This window comes from Anabrus simplex, chromosome 13, assembly GCF_040414725.1.
Source record: "Anabrus simplex isolate iqAnaSimp1 chromosome 13, ASM4041472v1, whole genome shotgun sequence".
Lineage (NCBI taxonomy): Eukaryota > Metazoa > Arthropoda > Insecta > Orthoptera > Tettigoniidae > Anabrus > Anabrus simplex.
The window spans coordinates 49498537-49521165 of record NC_090277.1 but is presented as its reverse complement, the minus strand read 5'-3'; the positions used below and the strand labels follow the sequence as shown (position 1 = coordinate 49521165).

The following is a 22629-nucleotide window of genomic DNA, read 5'->3' as shown; positions in this document are numbered from 1 at the left end:
ATTAATGGATGTTGAGTACCTCACTATAATAATTATTATCAATAAATTGTTACCAAAATTGCAATGTGTTCCTCATAATCTAACATACATGGATAGTAATCCTAGCAAATGCTCCACAGTAACTAACATCATGACTCGCAAGTCTATCATATCTCTGGCAAATGCAATATTGTGTGAGCAGAACTTTGCTTCTTGTAATCATTATCAACGTTAACATTTATTTTACCACACAACACCGATTAAATCCATAATTTAACACAATGTGTTTCACATAATTATTAATTATGATTTCTACTTCGAAACCTCCAGCTGTAATGAATTCAGAGATAAGTGATTACAGGGAAAATAGCAACATGCTGTAGAAATATTGCCAGATGGCAATGTCTAACCCATCATAAATTTATTAATGCATCAATTCACCAAAAATATCATTAAATGCATATTTTAAACTTGTGGACAGCAAATTATTATAAACATTATTATTAGAGATGAATATTCTGAGATATCATCCAACTGAAGACAACACTACTCTCTAATACTGTATGATAGAATCTATTCCACATTCACACCCAAAAGCTGCCATCTCCTAAGTGAAGTGGAAAAGTGAAAATATCAACTAAATATTGCTAATTTATAGAAAATATTACTATAATTCTAGAAATAAGATTGAAAAATAGATGGATTATATGATAAAAATGTACTTACAGTAAACGTGGTGATGTGACTCGATCCTTGGATGATGACCTTTTACAGCTCCGAATGTTCCATTCTTAGAACCTGACTGCTGACAGTGGGTTTCCAACCAGCTATCTCCTGAATGCAAGCTCACAGCAATGTGATCTTAACTGCACAGCCAACCTGCTTGGTCTTTCCCATTTTTACACCACGCAAATATTGTGGCTGTACATTAATCAAGGCCAGGGTTGCTTCCTTCCCACTCCCAGCCTTTTCCTGGCCCATTTTCGCCATAAGACCTATCCACGACGGGGCGCCGTAAAGCAAATTTAAACAAAAAGAGAGCAAGGTGCCAACTATTACGGATTGTTTGTAATTATTACGAATTTCACCTCACAATTGCGGCAGTACGGACGAAGGAGAAATTATTACAGACAAATACATTATCATAAAAATATAATTTTCTACGGAAAAAAAAAGAAAGAAAAATGTTTCGAACATTACTGCTCAACCCTCCTGGTTTCAGTGCTTGTGAGTTGGCAACGATACTTGTTCAGTCATCATTTCCTTTTGCTACCCATGAGCATTGTGAAATTAATTGTAAATGAAGGACCCCTCCTCACTATAAAACCTTAAGTAATGTTGTATTTGCAGTATTAAGTGTACCTGACAGAGTAACTCTCCCACAGAAACCATTTTCAGTATTGATAGGAAAAATAAGACATTTGAGGCCTACATTAAGCAAATCTACACTGGAATAGCATATAGTTGAAAAGAGGAAAACGTCATCACAGGGGGAAGGATGCTTCAAGAAAACCTACTCTGAAAAGCAGCTCAGTGCTGCTCGAGCAATACCGCGTATCTGACAACGCTCTTCCTGTCCATTATTTTCTCTAAGACTGGTCACATCTCCCAGCCACATATTTATGGATATGCAGTCCATCAGAACAATTTTTGTTGTGTTCATTTTCCTATGCATGTGTGTAAAGGAAAATGAACTGTACCGTACCTCACTGTAGAAATGTATGTTTGCATGACGTATTTATGTACTCCTACAGTAGAATGTATATAAAGTTCATCCTTGATACATACAATATGATATAAGTAAGAATGAATTGCTGTCGGGAAGCAGAAACAGGGTGTTATTATCGAGAGGGGAGAAACATGCTTTGGGTTTGACTCAATTTTCTGATAGGGTGGGGGGGATTACCGATAACCCACTTCAAAGGTTGGCTCTTCTGATAACGTACACATTCATGTTCAAAGAAATAGCTTTGTTCATGATGACTTTCTGATATCCGGTGGCAAATTTAAATTACCCCAAGTCGACTTTCAAAACTTCTAAATAACTACAATAAATTATCACGGACCTTTGTCTTTTCAGCCCAGACTTCCTTCTTACACTATTAAATCATGAATTGTCCATGAAATCTATGACATATGGCAAACCTACTCTTACTACACTACAAGCAGATATTCAAATGGAGCTGGAGAAGCAAGCCTGTTCATAAAATCAAGAGGGCTACGGCTTAATGAAACCAATCAGCTGAAAATCTACTCTGATGCAAATGTTTCACTCTGTTCTGTTAATTAATAGCATAATGTTCCCATTTTAAAATATAAAGTAAAATATCGAAGGGGGCAATTAAATGTACCTTTTCTTCTCCAGAACAAAGTGGGCGAGTTCCTTAACATCGTCAACGGGACCCTCATGTCGTTTATGGAGACATACGACAGCCAGATGCCCGGGCAGTGTGCCGATGAGAGTCAGTTCATCATGGCCATGTGTGGGATTGTAACCAACATTGCAGCATCCCCTGCTGGACGGCAGTTTCTGGTCATGAGTCCCAATGGCAAAGAGCTTCTAGAGAGCTTTGTTAACATCCTACCATCTGTACCCTGTCCCACAGGCAACTGTCTCAAGAGGTAAATTATAACCTAGTTACAAATAAGTCTAGAATTAATAATACTCATCATCATCACAATCACCATCATCAGCTCCTTCCTTCAGTTATAAATTGCAAACAATCAACCTCATTGTCCGTATCAGTGTATAACGTAAATGGATAAATCAACAACAGTTGTTCCACGTAATCGATACACTATATTTTGCCTCAAGCAAATTTGTAAATTAGTAGTACATGTTTCATTTAATCTTTCAACGTCATCAGCTAGAAATATGTTTAGGTGAAAATCTTAAAAAGGGTATAAAGATATGGTCTTCATATATGGTCTTAAAACATTCTCTAGTACTTAAAATATTGAATATAATGAACAGGGGAGAGGGAGGGGGTAGTGGGGTGTAAGGAGGGGTGACTATATCTATCCACTGATTAAGGAAGTTTTGTTCCTTAACAACATGCCCAAATGTTAATTAAAAGTCTTAGAATGATCTTGTAACCTCAGGTTGTTAAAAACTAAGACGTATAAAGTGTCCTCTTGTGTCACCATATCCTTTGACAAATTGTTGATCATTTCAAATGTGATGAGACTTGTTGCATATCGTGTGGATTTAAAACTTCATTTAGCAGTTGTAGTGAGATGTTATGGAATTGATTGTACTGTGTGGTTGTTGGTTTGCAACTCGATCCTTAATAACTGATGTGTCCCTTTAATCTTCGCTACCTTGGGGGTGATCTCACATCCGTAGCTCCGGTTTATGCCTAACAAAACATGTACTACTAATTTATGAATTTGCTTAAGGCAAAATATATTGTATCGATTAGGTGGAACAATTCTTGTTGATTTATTCATTCAGTTATGAATGTCGGTGACCTATCATGTAACATGTTTGACTAGTTGCCTCTATTGAACCAAATATTCTGCTTCATGGCTTAGGAAGATGGTTGCCAAGTTGTACTTCCTCTTAAAACAATAACACTACCACCTTCATGGCTTGATTGGTCCAGCAATTAGCTAGTTCTTCCTTTCACCTGGTCTAAACATAGAGCATTTTTCTCAAGATCTTTGTCCTTCAACTTTTCTCTGAAGTCAAGGTGTGGGAAAGTCAAGGGCTACACCTTTTCCACTTTTCAAGTCATTGCAACTTGATCCAGCCACCACTTAAGATCATAGAAGTAAAAGTTTATAGAAGTACTATACACGTCCACACTGTTGCCATCTCCATGCTGTGAATCTGTTTCTTTTGAACAGATAAACACAGATTCTTTCAAATCACCACCGGACTTAATTTCCTGAGTTACGGTGAACATGAATTATGCGCATCAGAATTCTATTAGATTTTTGTTGTTGACGAAGATCCAGCAGTAAATTTATCACGCACTGATACCTTAGTCTTTTTATATTTTATGAACATTTCAGACTTTTTATACAGGAGGACCAAGAAGTCCATTAACATTTGATAAGGCAATACTTCATGGAATATTGAAGGTAGAGAGATAATAACTGACACACATGATTGGCATGACATGGGTTTTTATTGACACCATAATAAAACACACAAAATGACCAACAGATGGCACTTCATATGATACACAAGTAATAATTAGCATAACAACCGAGATTTAGTAAAGATGATGTTCTTTACAGCACATGCTCAACATGCCGGCTGTCATTCATCAACACCTGTAGTCACGGGACAAAGTTGTAAACAGCACTGTACAGCATATCCGTAGGTATGGTGAGAAATTGCCTTCGGATGTTGTCTTTTAGCACCCCTAATGAGGTGGGATGATCGCGGTGGACTTGCAACTTCAGGTTACCCCACAGCCAATATTCACATGGATTGAGGTTGGGGGACTGGGGAGGCCAATCATGAGATGCTGCAATTGCAGGTGCATCTGACACCCTCTCTCACGACAGTCCTTTTATACCATACACGGGACTCATGCTGCGTCAGTGATGTGTTGCTGTCCAGCGCCATCTGTTGGCCCGTTTGTGCACTCCTTGTTTGTGTCAATAAAACTCCATGTCATGTCAAGCATGTGTGGCCATTTGCACCTGACATGTTGCTGTCCAGCGCCATCTGTTGGTCATTTTGCATACTTTGTTTTAACCTCATGCCATGCCAATCATCATCATCATCATCATCACTGACGCAACAGCCCTTTGTGGGCCTTGGCCTTCTGAAGAAGTTTCCCCCGTTCTTTCCTGTTAAGTGCAGAGCTCCTCCAATTCTTGATTCCAATTATCTTTACATCCTCTCTCACCCCTCCTTCCCACCTTAACTTTGGTCTGCCAACTTTCCTGATTCCTTCTGGCACTGCATTAAATATAAAACATTCCACGAACCAATTCTCAAGTCCTTTACACGTTTGCAAGGTCGTCGTAAAAAGGTCAGGCCGGCTATTTCTTCTTCAGATTTCATAACAAGAGTTTTTTACAGATTGGGTTGTCAGCCCAATGCCAACCCCCAGATATCCTGGAGGGCCGATGTTGTCTTTCGGGGTTGTCTCCCTTAGCTGGTGAGTCCCCATTTTGAAGCATCGGGAACTCCCGTTTTCGCCCTTACATGACTTAGCCGTGTACACGCAGTGTACCCGTTGCCCAGGGGCCACGGCGTGGACATGCATGTATCAGACTTGGTAGGAATAAATGGCATCTCCTGTGCTTTATTAGTACACTTCCACCAGCAAGTGAACCCACAGGACCACATACTACCCCTTCGGTCCCCATCATGCCAATCACGTGTGTCAATTATTACCTCTCTACCTCCAATATTCCATGAAGTATTGCCTTGTCAAATGTTAACCGACTTTTGGGTCACTCTGTATGTGGCACGTGGCTCCAGAGATGCCTGGTGCAGGTCTCTCGAGTTGACGCCTATAGCTGACATGTGCATCTGTGAACATGGGGTCGTATCTGTGATGAATAATGCTGAAGATGACACACACACAATCTCCTAAGCCATCAGAATTAACCAATGAAGGTCAAAATTCTTGACCCGGCCAGGAATCGAACCTGGGAGCCCTTGGATCCAAAGCCAGCATACCCTTGGAGCAGGACTAACGTGTGAGATGAAACCATTTCATGTTTCATTATTTTAAGATTGTTGCTTGTATAGGACTACTACATACTTCAGTATCAACAGACGAAACTGTCGAACAAATGACAAACACATTGTTTTGTAACCTAATATTACTGCCATCTGGATCTCATCTCTTGTGCATTGGATGTTAATAGACTCCAGATTTTTAGGCAGTAATAAGTTAGAATGCAATCTAATTTGGTTATTAGGAAGTTCTTCAGTTATGTAGCAACAGTAACATCAATGCTAGAGGTTCTGATGGGCAGAACCTCTAAAGTTTATGCAAGACTCATAACATACCATTACCGGGCGAGTTGACCGTGCGGTTAGAGGCGCGCTGCTGTGAGCTTGCAAATGCTGGAGCTTTACCTTAATTAAGGCCACGGCCGCTTCCTTCCCACTCCTAGACCTTTCCTATCCCATCGTCGCCACCATAAGACCTATCTGTGTCAGCGCGACGTAAAGCAACTAGCATAATATAACATACCATTGTGCAGATTAGACTACACTCGTTACCCACTTCAATAAGTTTGCATACTAACCTATTACTGCATAAAAATCCAGACTCTCATTATTAAATATTATCCATGCATTTACTGAATGATCACCAGAGTTGCCAATACTCATGTTACATCTTTCAAATGGGTTTGAAATACGGCACGCATTCCAACATGCTGCTTGGTGCTCAAAGTATGTTAATGCCTGTTCGGCCCCGCGTTGTAGGGGGCAACGCGACCGCCTGTCACCCGGCGGCCCCGCGTTTGATTCCCGGCCAGGTCAGGCATTTTTAATTGTAATGATTAATATCCTTGACCTGGGGACTGGGTGTTAGTGATGTTCTTAATCTTCCTTTCCTCACACACAACATTCCACATTACTGCCATTCCAATTAAACGCAGGTTCATACAATATGGTACCAGTAGGGGCAATAGATCCACATGGGTCGACACCCTGAACAAATGACATTAAAAAATAATATGTTAATGCCTGCAGTGTTACCCACTTGATGCTAGCTAGCAGATGATACACTCATGGACAGATTAACTGTTTAATATAAGGGCAGTCAAATAAAAACCAAACACCCACTACAACATGACCATGGAATGGTGTTATTCGAAAGTAATTACCAAAAGCATTAATTAACCCGATGAGTGCTACGCCCGCCTATAGGCGGGCTGATGCGGCCGGTTCACCAGTGCTACGCCCGTCTATAGACGGTGCGCGAGAATTTAAAATTTTTAGTTTCCCGGTTTACTTTCGAGTGCGAATTTGATCTCTGACATGTTCTGCCATCTGTTGGGCATTATGTAGAACTAACTGATCAGGGATTATATCTTCGGGAAGTAACTTACATAGCATTTTGTATACGTCTGTGGAGTTCATCTGTCATGTAAACAAACATGGCGGAACAACAATTTAGTTGCCCTTGCAGCGATGTTATTTCGGACACAGAATCTTTCAGTTATTAACCACAGAGGAAAGTGATGATGGAAATGATCATTTTAAGGAATTGTTAAGCGATTTTGAAAGTGAGAGTGCTGAAAATATTGTATGTGAGAGAGAAACAGAGCCTCCTTCTAAATGAAAGAAGAAAAACATGGTGAGTACAAAAGCAATTTATCACTAATTTTGTGGCGGACGGATTACTTTTCTTCACCAGAGTTTCAGGTAACTGTGACAGGCTCTAAGGGCCAAGTAGTGTTTGATGACAACCCAAAAATCATTGATTTTTTAGAAACTTTTGTGCCAGTGGAGTTGGTGCAGATAGTTGAACAAATCGGCATCACAAACAACCAGTAGAAAACATTTAACTATCACCACATTCCAGGTTTGGAAAGTATTTTAAAATATCAACTTATATACTTCTAAGAAGTTACATGTATTAGTTGCCTACAGATTTTAGGAAATAATATTATTTTGGGCTCTTTACTTTGTATAAAAATAATGCACGCATGGGCACATAAGTGTAATTTTGTTTTCTCTCAAAATAATATTGAACATAAGTGTAGGATTTTCCATGTGCATGTAGATTTATAAACAACCAATATTTATGAACATTTTAAGCTAATCTCCCCACTGATAAGTTAAAAATTTAGGCTTCTACAAATTTTTTTACATACGAATGAAAAAACTCAGCACTGAGGTATCAAACAGTCAACTGGTAACTCAGCACTTAAAAGGTTAATACATTCATTCCACTGGAAAACGAGGTGTTCAATTCCAGTTTTGTAGAAAGAGGTAGGTCACTGACGGATCCACACCCGCACCCACTCTTGCATTTTCTCATTTGAATGAAACCAATTTCAACAAATGTCTTTCTTCAGTTGCAAGCAATCGTCCACACTTTCCGTATCAATGTTATACACTGTTAAAAGAAGTAAAAAGCACAACGGTTCCACCTGATTGATACTGTTTATTTGCTTAAGGCAAATTAAAAACTGTACAACATGTTCCGAACAAGAATGTGTCCTTGTTAATTATGAAATATGCCTCAACATATGTAGCTGACGGTGTCTACAAAATAGACAAAACATGTTCTACAGTTTTTCATTTGCCTTAAACAAACAAACAAACAAACAGGTCTGATCAGGTGGAACTATTGTATTTTTTACTTCTTTTACCAGTGTTTTTCTTCAGGTCACCAAAAATGTACAAATCACAAGATGAAAGATCCGGGCTGTGTGGAGGATGTTGAAGTGTTTTCCAACCAAATCGCTGAAGTGTAGCCTTTGCCAGGTTGGAAGTATGGGGGTGAACATTATCATGCAACAGGAAGACTCCATCCTATAACATTCCAGGGCGTTTTGAGTTTATGGCGCGTCGCAGTTTCTGTAAAGTGTCTTCAGAGTGCTGCGCCTCCAGAAAACGAACCACACTTCTCTGCTTGTTTCCATTTCTACAGCTGGACGAACATACTAGACCAGTCCGTACATCAACAAAGACATAACCCAACAACTGCGTGCACCTGTGAGTTGTCACTATGCAGTTCGCCTACCACAGCGATGGCAGTATCGATACGTAACAACAGTTTTGCCAACTTTTGCGCCAAATGTGTGTTATGGTGGGTGATTGGTTTTCTTTTGACTGCCCCTTATAAATATGATCATGGACAACAGACATAAAAAACAGCAAATTTTAGTTCCTGGAAGCAAGAGATGGGGAGAACAAGTTTCCCCAGCAACGAAAACATATTGCTGTCATCAGCCAGGAAAACAATTTTACAAGCTGGAGATTTTCCTCCCCTTCCCCCTGTTAATTCACATACTCCTCATGCCACTTGTATAGGATAAACAAAGCAGCTTCCCTCTGTGAGTGGGAGTGATAGAATACACCCATCATATCCCCTGCCTGTTTTAAGACAACTAAAGGGGGTCCCAGGGGCTCTTACCTTGAGAGCATGGGTTGGCAACCACAGGCCCTTATCTGAGTCCTAGCATTGTTTCCACTTGTGACAGTCTCCTCATTTTCATCTTTCCTTTCTGACCTCCCTTTGTCAACTCTTGTTCTTTTCTGGCCATGGCGGTATTAGAACATTTAAGACCTAGGAAGTCTTTCATTTTCACGCCCTTCATGGTCCTACTCTTTCTTTGGCCAATCCTTTCCATTTTTTTCCCTCTGTTGTTTGTCCAACCCTTGTCCCGTTTCCCTACGGGGTCGGGTATGAGGTGAGATGAATTTGTCGTGGCGGTTTTTTTATGACCGGATGCCCTTCCTGACGTCAACCTCATCAGAGGAGTTAATGAGAGATGAAATGAATGACGTGATATATGATAGTAGGGAGAGGGTGAAACCCGGTGCCGGCACATAGCCTACTCCTGTCGAATAGCACCAAGGGGTCTGCTCAAGGCTTAACGTCCCCATCCGACGGACGAATCACCATCAACAGCGTCATATGCCCTCACTCCATATGAGCACTGCGGAGAGGTTTGGAATTTAATCCAGGCTTTTGGCACGCAATCTAGTGATTAGAAATTGTATACCACCACCTCCCCTACCCTGCCGGCCAACATTCTGATGGTGAAAATTTTTTCGACCAACGGGACTCGAACCGGCTAACCTCGGTGTTAGACCGTTTTTAGACTTCAGCGCCTTAACGATCATGGCCACCAGGCGGGCTCCCATTTTTTTTCCCTCTGATTACTATTAATAGAGGATGGTTGCTGAGTTGTACTTCCTCTTGAAACAATAATTACCACACCACCAGTAAAGCTGCCTTCCCTCCACAAGTGGTCAAAATTAGTGGAAAAGCTACAGTGAGTTTTTCTCATCGGTTGGTCGGCAGGTGCGCCCAGCTTATTTGCCTCCCATTCACTCATCACTCCCCGCTCCGCAGCATAGCAACAAGGACAGTACTTCGCTCACTTTATCCGTGCATGACATGAGATAACAATTAAAATTAAATAAGAATTATGAAAATTAGTAATTAAGAAAATAAGCTCATACCTTATGACAGGAGATGTTGGAAATGTTCTCTCCTGCATCCACACATTTCTGGCATCATCTTAGGAAATTCCAATTCACACGCATAAGTTCATCTTCCGTAATTGAGGCTATTTCTCTCCAGACATGTTCTTTCAGTTCGTCCAACGTGTGAGAGTTTTTTGCGTATACTTTATTTTTTAAGCTCCTCCATAAATAAAAATCACAAAATGTTAAAGCTGGGGACCGTGATGGCCATAAGTCCATACTAATAACACAGTCTTCAAAAATTCCTCAGTTAAATTTAATGTGTCATTAACTGTATGCACGGTGGCAGACTCTTGCTGAAAATAACCATTTCGACAGTCAGTGTCAGTAAGTTCATCAAAAAAATGGTTTGAGTGTACAAAGGTGTGTGAGAAAAGTAATGAGACTGATTTCATACTAACTAAAGTTTTTATTTTTTCCAAACAACAATGTTATCCCCTTCAAAGTAGTTCCCTTGGGTAGCTATACACCGGCAGAGTCGTTGTTCCCACTCTTGGTAGCAGGGCTGGAAATCTTCAACTGGTATGGCTTTTAACTGGTCGGTCACAGTCTTTTGAATGTTCTCCAGAGTTCCAAAATGACGTCCTTTTAGGACATGTTTCAGTTTCAGGAAAAGGAAAAAGTCACAAGGACTCAAATCAGGTGAATAGGGGGGTTGAGGAACAACAGTAATGCCTTTTGAGGTAAAAAATTCACTGATGGAAATGGCCGTGTGACACGGGGCATTGTCATGATGAAGCATCCACTTATCTGCAATTTTCAAATTATCTGTTAAACTTTGATGTACGGTGAAAGTGTTTAAATTTAACTGTTCACTCATCATCCTTATTGTAGTCTGATCTCACAAGAGCCCTCACACGTTCAACATTTTCTTTATTTTTTGAAGTTGAAGGTCTCCCTGAGCGAGGTTCACCTTCAACGTATTCTCGGCCTTCCAAAAATGATTTGTGCTAGCGGAAAACTTGTGCTCTTGATAAGCAATGTTCCCCATAGACCTGTTTCAAATTTTCGAAAGTTACACTCGCTGATTCACCAAATGAGCACAAAACTTCATTGCACAATGTTGCTCTAAATTCCTATGCTCCATTTCTGAAAAAACACAACAAAAACTCAACTTCACTGATGGCGCTGTCAAAAATAATGTGTTAGCTGTATGGAGTTGTAACTCGGACTGAGGAAGTGGAAGGGATAAACAAATCGGTCTAGCACAGGCCGGTAGACACATCATTGCCAGATCGCCTGTAGTGTTGCCAGTCTCATTCCTGTATCTTTATGCATTAATTGTGCCCTGAAAAAAGGTAGGCCCTGTAATTCTGTATCCATTCACTGCAAACCATACTCCAGTCTGTTTGTCATGTAGAGGAATTTTGTATATGCGATGGGGGTTTTCTGTACTCCAATATCTGTTATTCTGCGTCAAAACTTACCTGTGTAAATCAATTATTTCTTTATGAACATTTCACAACATCCAATTACAAAAATATACCAGCTTATCATGATTACGGGGATGCAGTTTGAATATTACAATTACCTTGTATGGTTTCAATTGGACAGTTGGAGCAATAGATCAACGCTTAATACATGTTCTAAGCACGGACCTGTACTTCGAAGTGCGGGCATTCCTGTGCTGTCGCTGCGCTGTGTAACGGGAAGTGATGAGTCAATGAGAGGCAGATAAGCTGGGTGCACTTGCCGGCCAACCGATGAGAGAAATTCACTGTGTAAGACTCAACTTGTTTGACAAGTTCCAACTCACCATCCTCCAACTTCAAGGCTGCCAAAGCACCACAAGATAGCTCATGACAATAGTAACAAGTGACAGTGATGAGTCTTTTATAAGTTGGTGGCTGATATGTTTATTTATTTATTTATTTATTTCTTCTTCTTCTTTGTTGTTTAGGCCTACTGAGGACCATGGGGCTCATATCTACCCTGTAGTCTTCTTACTTGTAAGGGACGTTGGGAAAACTCCCTGTCGGATGGCTTGACAGAACAGTAGTCGGTTGTGAGTTTGTCCCAGTGGGATATCTAGTTGTTCCATATCCGACTTAACTGATGTGATCCATTTATTCTTAGAAGCCTTGCCTCTTCCTGTTACTGTTGGTGAGTCTTTTGGAATCCAGATGGGCCAAGTGTCCATAATAGGTCAGGTGCCTTTTCCTTATAGACGTGACGATGTCCTCCTGGTGTTCATACAGTTCATCATTATGGTGGATTCTGTAAATGCCTCCTTCCTCTCTGATTGGTCCTAATATCCTCCTCAGGATCTTCCTCCTTTTTAACTCCAGCTTTCTGAGTGGGCCCTTCCTGACCATTACAAAACACCCAGAAGCATACAGAATAGATGGTTTGATGATCGAGTTGTAGTGTCTGAGTTTGAAGTTCTTGGAGAGGCACTTAGATGAACAGATACTACGACAGGAGTGATAAGCCCTTTCAAACTTGGTACATCGGCATCTATGGCTAGGTTCTCGCTCTAATTCGCAGAGATCCATTCTCCCAAGTACTTAACTGCAGGCACTTTTCGTATGGTAGCGTCTGTGAAAGGAATGGTAGAAAAGGCCTCCTTGATATTGGTCATAAATTCAGTCTTCGGGATGCTGATCTTCAAACCAGTCTTAACTGCTACACCATTGGCAAAGACTAGGCATGGGCCAATGAGGTTGTCTCTCTTGTACCCAAGCTTCAGTCCAGCTTCTGGTGGTAGCATCATTCTCCATTCCCTAATGATTTTTTCCAGGACACAGTTGAAGAGAATTTATTTATTTATTTATTCATCCACCCTAGTAGCCTCAGTCTCAAAGTCACTCTTGATGCTATGACATTGCTTTAATGTTCATTCTTTCTTTCCAGGTTACTCTTGATGGCTCTGTACAATATCAGTATTAATCAGTATGGGCTTGCATTTCTTCAAGAGCAGAAAGATATTCTACCAGCAATATCACAAAGTTTACAGTACGACTCCACCGTCGAATTGAGATTGATGTCCCTGCGACTTCTCCAGTCAATAACTTATGAGATACCAACACAGCAATTACTTGAAGAAATCTTGGAGAATGTAAGTTTTATTAAAAAAAAAAAAAAAAATAGGTATGTAGGAAGTTCAGTATCATGCAAATTAATTGGAACAAGGTATTTATTCCAATAATTTTGCCAACAGTTGGCAACAGTGTACTACACATTGCTTATTCTTAGATGCTGCACTCTCTATGCATTTTTTGCATTGTTATTCGCTGGTAATTAACCTGTGTGATAATTGTTTTAGGTTAGAGGTGTATTTATTTCAATGTGTGTCACTTTTGAGGAATCTTCAAGTTTCCTTGTGATTAGTAATACCTATGTTTTCAGTGGGTGATCTGTGACAAAGTGTTATGAAAGTGTCGCAAACTTCGGGCTGGAAAGACTTGGGAGTAAAGAGATAAGTGCTCGACTAAGCAGTAAGTTACTTCAAAATAAAAAGACTTGAGATTTCCACCTTTTCAATACACAATATAATCACATTAGCAATGAAATTATATTAACCCATTGCCATGCAATTAATTTCCTTGAAAAATGTACCTTGGAATGCGATTATTTTTTTACCCTTTAAGTTATGGGTTCTAAAATAGTTACAAAAGCATACTGCATCCAACTGACAACATTTTGTGTTACAGTTTAACTTCCTACAATTAACTGAAGTATCTTATGGTATGGTACACCTTGAAACATCCCTCCACGTGGAGGGCAACTTTGCATTTGTTGCACTCTAAGCAAGATTCTTTCTGGATTTCACGCTTACAGACTTTACATCTCCTTGATGGGGTTGATTTACTTGCTGTTGGACCAAACTTCTCAGGAAAATGAACCCTAATGCCTTCACTGTAGTCTCACTGGTGTGCTATCTGAGATGAACATTCCCTAGTGGCATAATCAGGAAGGGTGACATCTTCCAGAATTTGCCCTCCAATGTTGACACTGAATGATGAGAAGCTCATTCTCTTTTTCCTTGTGCTTAGCATGTCATGTATGTAGCTAGAATTCTACAGTGTCGTATCCATCAAGTAGAAGTGCAATTTCTTGTACCCTTTTACATATCCTCATTGCCTTTCGGAACGTTACTGACCAAAATCCAGTTCCAATTGTTCGATGTGGTGAGGTTATGTACAGAGTTATCTTCATCCTCACAATCGTTTTCATGAGCGGCGTCACAATTCTAAAATGCACTATCACTGCTAAAACAGCTATCAGATAATTCTGAGATATCTTCATCACCACTATCAAGAAGAGATTGCAGAATTCTTCCCTCTTCCTCTTGATGATGTTTACACAACATCTTGCTCAGGAGCATTCATTTCATGAACAAGATGACCAGCTTTAGAAGAAAAATATACATTGACAAAATGGCCTTTGGATAATAACATGCTAGCACTGTCTAGGAACGCAATTCTAAAGTACAACATCACAATCAAAAGAAATCGATCGTCAAGATGTATTTCTGACTTGAGTACATGGTCATACCCGTCATTGCATGTTAATGAATGTGGAACACTTGACGGTTCTACCTGTCACTGTAGCGGAATGGGTTAATGTAAAAAATATATGCAGGACATTTTTCGTCTCTTTGAGACATCATCAGCCACTTATTTCCAGCACAGACTAAAAATAGACATGTCAAGACAAAGATAAAGTCACCTCCGTACAGGCCATGAAGGCCCTTGGAGGAGTGGAAGGTAAAGGCTTCCGCCATTGTTAACCGCGGCACGTGATGGGGTAGAGTGGTTAGCTCTACGCCCGGCCGCCTTTTCCCCCAGGAATTAACCTGGTACTCATTTTTGGTGTAGGCTGAGTGAACCTCAGGGCCATATGCACCTCCGGAAGTGGAAATCTTGTTTCTTAAATTTTACGACTTCCTGACGGGGATTCGAACCCATGTCCTTCCGGGCGAACTAAAAATAGACATGTACAGGCAGTAAAGAGTTGTCGTACACTTATGATTCCTGTAAATAACAATCATGAAGTTATGTTCACTAAGATCAGATAAAATGGTGCATACTCATCATGCAGATATTGACTGAAAGGCAACACTTGATTATCCAGAATGTTTAAATAAATTTGCTGGTTCATCTCAGTGAGCAAGCCCAATCCATGATACCAAAAACACCCCCAAAACATCACAGACCCACCTCCGGCTTGAACCTGATATTGCACACATCCAGGATGAAATGCTTCATTTGGCCTTCGGTGCACACGACGATGTGCGTCATTGGAAAACAGGCAAAAACATGATTCGTCAGACCACATTACATTTCCCAGTCAGCTACTGTCCGCATTCGATGATATCTAGCCCATTGAAGATATGCAACTTTATGTGCCTGTGTGAGCAATGGTTTCTTGTGAGGTGACCGACTCCAAATGTTCATTGCATGCTGTTCCAGTCACAATGTTTTCTCATTAACAGGTTTGGATGGTCTTCATTCACTCTTCTTCTTCTTCTTCTTCTTCTTCCTCTACTGCTATTCCAACATCTGTGGGTCGCAGGTGCGAACTGTGTCGCACATGGTGATTTGGCTCTATTTTACAGCCAGATGCTCCTCCTGATGCCAACCCTATACGAAGGGATGTAATCAGTATTGCGTGTTTCTGTGGTGGTTGGTAGCGTGTTTGAATATGAAGAGCAAAGTGTTGGGACTAACACAAACACCCAGTCCCCAGGCCAGAAGAGTTAATCAGAGGCGATTAAAATCCCCGGCTCGACTGGAAATCAAACCCAGGACCCTCTGAACCAAACGCCTCAATGCTGCCCATTCAGCCAATGAGTCAGACATGGTCTTCATTCACTGACTGCAGGAATTCCTGTCGGGTTTGGAAGCGAGTTTGATTCACAAGCTGTGAAAAGCGTCTCCGGTCCCTCTCAGTCAGAATCGTTTTCCGACCACAATTCTGACATCATGTTTCGTGGCCACTTTTAGTGCACCACTACTTGTAGACACGTTGAACAGTCTGCTGCGAAACACCAACATATCCAGCAACTTCATGCACCATATCACGATGGGCATGGCGAACACGATTTCCCATTTTTGCCACATCCTTATATCTACCCATGTTGACATACACTGTTCGCTTGAAACATCAGTGTCTCATTAATCGCTCTGCCTTATGCTCATGCAGAGGCAGTGCGCGTGTGGTTGAGCATGGGACTCATTCGCTGCACCATCTGCACAGGCTTAACAATCCATCTGTGTGCGCACTAGGGTGACTAATTTTTTGTCCGGTAAGTTTACTTTCCTGTGAGTTATTTCCACCACAATGTCATGTGTTATACTGAGAAATATTTGCATTACTGGAAAATTTGAAATTATACAATAAGTGAAGTAAATTTTATCTAAACAAAATTTACCTTATAACTGGAAAGGTAGGAACATTTGAGGAGGAATACACAATAGGACAAATACAGTTACAGGTCAGAATGGAAAGAGGGGAAAATAAAAGGAAAACATGAAAGGACAACAACAGTTCTCCACGTCTTCTTCTTCTTCTTCCATCACCTTTATCCAGGAAGCTCTTGGGTCAGGCTGTGGACCTTTCACCTTCAGCCACTTCTTGCACCTCCCTGGAGAGGTAAATAAGTGGCTATTACTTTAAATTACAATACTGAGGAATATGGTATGAAAATCAGTGTGGACAAGAGCAGAAAGAGAAGGAAAAGGAATCATTAGTGTTAGGGGGAAAAAACCTTGAGGTTGTTGAGTACTTTAAATATCCAGGAAGTGAAATAATGCAAGATGCAAGGTGGGATAAGGAGATCAGCAGAAGGCTATAAGCAGGAAGTACATTCTACCAAAATGTAAGGAACCTGGTGTGGAACAGAGAAGTTCCTGTGAAATTTAAAGAGATAATGTACAAGATGTACTATAACCCTATGATTAATGTATGCATCAGAGACTTGGACTCTGACAGAAAGAGATGAGAGTAAAATTCAGGCCAGTGAGATGAAGCATGTTGTGGTAGGGGTAGAAAAACTGAGTGATAGATTGGAGAAGAATAATTTAAGATGGTTTGGACATGTTATGAGGATGGAGCAGGGAAGGATACCAAAACAAGTGTTGGAGGCTATGATAGAAGGAAAGAGGGCAAGAGGGAGGCCCAGAGCAAGATGGATGGACTCGGTCAAGAACAGTATAAAGAAAAGAAGACTGGACTGGAATACAATTACTGAAGAGGAGTGGTAGAAGGGGAGGCAATGGTGGAGAAGTACCATCAGCACCATGACCTGGCAAGTGCTAGACAAGAGGAAATGAAAATGAATATGAAGTGGCTGTTGTTAGCTAGACCCTCCAATGTGGATGGGTGGTATCTGCTGCGTATAGGAAATTGCATGTAATTGTGTTGGAGGACAGTGTAGTGTGCGGTATTTGAGTTGCAGGGATGTTGGGGACAGCACAACATCCAATTCCCAAACCAAGGGCCATTTTAAGGTTAAAATTTCTGACCCGACCAGGAATCAAATCTGGGGCCATCTGAACCAAAGCCGCTATGCTCACCATTCAGCCACGGAGCCAGACAAATAGGCTATTGTCACCTTGGGCTCACCGCACCTGAAGCATTTTATAACTAATTGCCAGGTTTAAATGAGGCTACCCTTACCCTGGAGAACAGATGCTGCCTGCAGGGTTTCACTGGCATTTCCGCCACTGGGGTTCCAGCGCCCAACTAAAGGAGCACCTTCGGCCCCTTTAGAGAGTCAGGTTATTTACCACCGGCCAACACTCGGTGTTGAGACGCTGGCTGTATGGTCTACTTGATTACCATAGTGGAATGTCCTGGCCGAAAGATCCCCGTGTGCCTCAAGTTAAAGATCACCACACAATAATCTGCCCAGTGGTGCTCTATGGCTCTGAATGCTGGCTAGCAATGAAAAGACATAAGCAGATGTTTCATGCAATGGAGATACGTGTACTGAGAAGGTCCAGGACCATACCAGCTACTGAAATGTTTAGAAGGGATGACTTTAGGCACAGGTCTCTTAATTGGACACTGAGAAGCTGCTCTGTCCCATGGAAACTCCTCATTTAGTAACCCTTTGAATTACTTCTTCCAGCAGTTGTTAATGGCGTTAATGTTATTCAATAATATTCCCCAATCATCATGGATATATTTGGTGGTGACAATATCCCTGGGTTGTCTTCCACACTAAGCAGCAATCTTGTAGATCCGCTGCACACCCTCTGGTGTCTCAAAGTCTTCACAGGGGCCTTCCTGCGCTTCACATTTAGCTATTGCTACAACTCTTTAGGCCTGCTTTTTTATGGCCTTATATTCTGCTTTTAGGTCTTGTCCATTCTGGTTGTCTTTCTTTTTCCACCATGCTTTAAATGCAGTATTTTTCCTCTTCATTGCCTCCTGGATGTTATATTTTCACCACCAGATTTCGTTTCTATTTTCAATCTGCCATTAGAAACTCCAAGGCGATGCCTAGCCCTGCTGGTACAGTACTTCTGGAATCTCTCGCACATTTGATCTGGGATGTCATCATTCTTCTGCATGTCCTGGACAATATCAGCCCTGATATCATCAATGAGTGGTTGTGCTGTCTCTTTATCACGCAGCTTAAACCACTTAATCTTCATAGTTGGTCTGACTCTGTAGTTTAGCAGACACCGTAGTAGGAGCTTGCCAATCAAAAGCCTATGTTGAGATGTCAGAGGCTCTCCTGCGATGATCCTGCAGTCAATAAACTCTCTCACGTTTGCAGAGAATGTAATCAATTAGCATACATATGACTGTCTTTTCCACTCAGTCTTGTACCATTGACGAGGTCTTCACCTTGATGTGATAAGGTGCCCGTCCTTCTTTGAAAGTATGTGTTGAATACAGCTAGATTGTATGCTAAAGCAAACTGGAAGATCTCTTTACTCTGGTCGTTCCTCATTCCATAACGAAAGCCTCCATGATATTCAGAATAATCTTCGCCAGTCCATCCAACATGATCATTAAGGTCACCCAATGCAATCTTGTTCTCTTCATCTGGCAGCTACTGCAATAGATGATCGTAGTCCTTTGTTTGGTGATTCCATTACAGCCAGCGGCGCGTATGCAGAGATCACATTCAGGCAGACGGTATCATCCATGACTAGTTTCACTGCCAGTAGACGTTCTTAGAAGTAAAAAAGTTCACATTTCGACCCGGAAGCTTCTCAATCCAAGTACAAAAAGTACAAAAAATGACGTCCAGTCAACGTAAACAGTGAAACTTATTGGAATTCAAAGTACATCAGACTCTATCGATGTTGAAGCTACTTGGGGACAGGTTAAAGAAGCAATTAATGCAGTACGTCAAGGAAAACTGAATACTGAAAGAAGGATGAACAAAGGATGGATGAAATCTTCCTGTTGATGGATGTACAGAGAAGCTACAAGAACAAGAACCATATGAAATATAGGAAGTTACAGATGGAGATACGGACAAAGATAATAACACCTTTCTCGAAAATTCAGCAAAATTGAAGAACTCGACAGGGAACACGACTCCCTTGACATGCACAAAATGATGAAGCAATAAGCTAGATTGTACAAGAACAGAGATAGTGGGCTTCTGTGTGTCATCCCCAGTCTCCCAGACATTGGCAAAAAATATAACTCGAAAAGAGAAATTTACGTGCAGTATTTGAATTCACTGTTTTAGAGTGAACCAAACCAGTGGTGACGATGTAGCAATTATTCCACTAGACTTAGTGGACTGTTTTATAGCAGAGGAAATTTTTTTAAAATGCGAGAAAAAATATAACCCAAAAAGATAAATTTTTTGCATCGCAGCCAAGTGACCCTAACTGCACAGCCAGCTTGCTCAGTCAAGGTACTGTTGCTAGGTAACAAAACGTTCGTTTCTTTAAAAACTGACTTTAAATCGCACTGACACAGATAGATCCTATGGCGACGATGGGACAGGAAAGAACTAGGAGTAGAAAGGAAGTGGCCATGGCCTTAATTAAGGTACAGCCTCAGCTTTCGCCTGGTGTGAAAATGGGAAACCACAGAATACCATCTTCAGGGCTGCCAACAGTGGGGTTCAAACACATTATCATTAGCTCATAGCTAACCGCATGGCTAACTCGCTCGGTACACATTTTGCTATATGGCACTATTGTTACACAAATTTTTGGATGACCCCAGCTGTACGACACATTTATGTTAATAGGACTTGCCTTGCACCTTTTTGTATCTCAGTCTCTTCAGTAATGTGGTCTCTAATTTTAATGTGTGCTGTCTGGTTCCAGTACAGCTTCTCGATGATGTTTACACCGTCAAGCCCAATGTTTTTCAACTGATGTATAATGGTACAGTACATGTTTAATGGGGTGAAAAAATTTAAATAAGCTGTTTTCATAATCATTAATACACCTTTAATGATGATGCTTGTTTTTTAAAGGGGCCTAAAATCTAGGTTATTGGCCTTATTAAACCTTTTATACAGAATATGATGGACTCATTCCTTTGTTCAGGTTTCTATGGACACTGTGGAGGAAATGTGCAGTACTGGTGATGGTGAGACCAAAGCGGTAGCCCAAGAAATACTGGACAACATCGAACGAGCTCGTCAGAAGTTCGGAGTAAGCAATGCAGGACGTTGTCAGAAGACAGTGCCCTTTAACCGATGCTACTTTGTGCAAACAGCCGAAAAGGCTCAGGCATGCAAAGGCAAAAAATCCTTTTAAAAATTCCTGACTTGGTGGTATAGAAAAATGTTTTGGAAGATTGACAAGACAGTTATTTAAAATTGTGTATTTGTGTATATTTTGTTTATTGGTTAAATATGTACAGTCAGTTATATTGGTTGATAAAAAATTAACAGATGTAATAAATGTAATGAAGATATTAGCATTTCGGTTCATTTTAATCTGCTTTAAGTATTGGAAAGGAACAAACCAGTCACATACAGGGTGTATCAGAAGTGTACCCACAAAAAAAAATCAGGGATGCCTCTTCCTGTATGTTAAGAACGATGGTGCAATCAGATTGGCGGAAAAAATTTTCTTTTCAAGAAATCGAGGTTACGTTGTTACTTCCGGGCACGCGATACAAATTGATGAACTTGCTGGGTTTGCTATGCCAGAGTACAAGCTGCCGCTGTGCTTCAGGAAAGAGAAGGGAAGGGAGGGGAAGTGGGGTGTATGATGGAGACAGAGATAATGCTCCATGCGTATGCAGAAGTTTCCTTGTTTGACTCGCACAGGATTGTTCTTGTCTCTTACAGGCAATATTCACAGTTCGTTTCTTAAACAGACATAACTGCACACACAGTTCAAGAACACACTGCAATTAAGACACACTTGTCAGTCAAGGAATGCACCAGATCATTTCTCCTCTTGTCTGTTGGTCGCAGTAATTCTTTATAACATATTCGAAGATGCAACGCTGTGTCCCACAATTATGTACTCCTTCACTCACAACAATATAAATGGAATTTGATGCTGAATGAAGGAAACATTATACCCAATGGTTTAAGTACAGTAGATGTTAAATATGCCCCCTCCTACTTTGATGCACATTGGGCGAGTTGGCCAATGGTTAGGGGCGCACGGCTGAGAGCTGGCATCCGGGAGGTAGTGGGTTCGAATCCCACTGTCGGCAGCCCTGAAGATGGTTTTCTGTGGTTTCCCATTTTCACACCAGGCAAATGCTGGGGCTGTACCTTAATTTTTTTTTTTTTTGCTAGTGGCTTTATGTCGCACTGGCACACATAGGTCTTAAGGTGACGATGGGATATGAAAGGCCTAGGAGTTGGAAGGAAGCAGGCATGGACTGAATTAAGGTATGCACCGGGCGAGTTGGCCGTGCGGTTAGGGGCGCGCGGCTGTGAGCTTGCATCCAGGAGATAGTGGGTTCGAATCCCACTGTTGGCAGCCCTGAAGGTGGTTTTTCGTGGTTTGCCATTTTCACACCTGGCAAAAACTTTGATGCACAGCTGACAACGGTATAATAATGACCTTTGGACTCTGTTCAGGATATGTGGTGTGTTGCGAATGACCTGGAAAGCTGCCTGTATTCTTGGTACAAGTTCATCTTCTCCTTCTACGGGGTTTGCATAGTAGTTAATTTGTGCAGAACAAGGTGTTCATTGCCTTCTGGGGCTGGGAAGCGACTATGCAAAATGAACGATGAACCAGTGCATTCGCACCAAGCATTACCTCTGTCTCCCACTTCCCATCACTTCCCTCCTCTGACACACAGCAACAGGCAGCAGTTTGTGCTCTGGCATAACAAACATGGCAAGTTGTTCAATTTGAATCGTGCCCCCGGAAGTAACAACGTAACCTCATTTTCTCGAAAAGAAAAATTTTCTCTGCCGATCAGATTACACCATCATTCTTGACATAACACGAAGAGCATATGGAGAGATGGGAATAAGAAAAGGAATAGGCTAGCCCCCAACAATCTCGTTCCTTCTTCCGAGCTTCATCAGGAGTTCGGGCATCAACACTCACTGAGGAGCCATCTTGTCAGATATTGTCTTGATGCAGGCA

General features: G+C 41.1%; 1 protein-coding gene across 2 annotated transcripts in view; it reads left to right on the top strand.

Annotated features, from left to right (window-relative positions):
* Positions 1–20910, top strand: part of LOC136884957 (heat shock factor 2-binding protein) — a 34347-nt gene extending 13437 nt beyond the window's left edge. For both annotated transcript variants that reach the window (XM_067157301.2, XM_067157300.2), the window contains exons 3-5: positions 2345–2601; positions 12983–13187; positions 20608–20910. In XM_067157301.2, coding sequence (XP_067013402.1) covers positions 2345–2601; positions 12983–13187; positions 20608–20820 — 675 coding nt within the window. In that variant the 3' untranslated portion in view covers positions 20821–20910. The remainder of the gene's footprint in view (positions 1–2344; positions 2602–12982; positions 13188–20607) is intronic.
* Positions 20911–22629: the final 1719 nt, after the last annotated feature.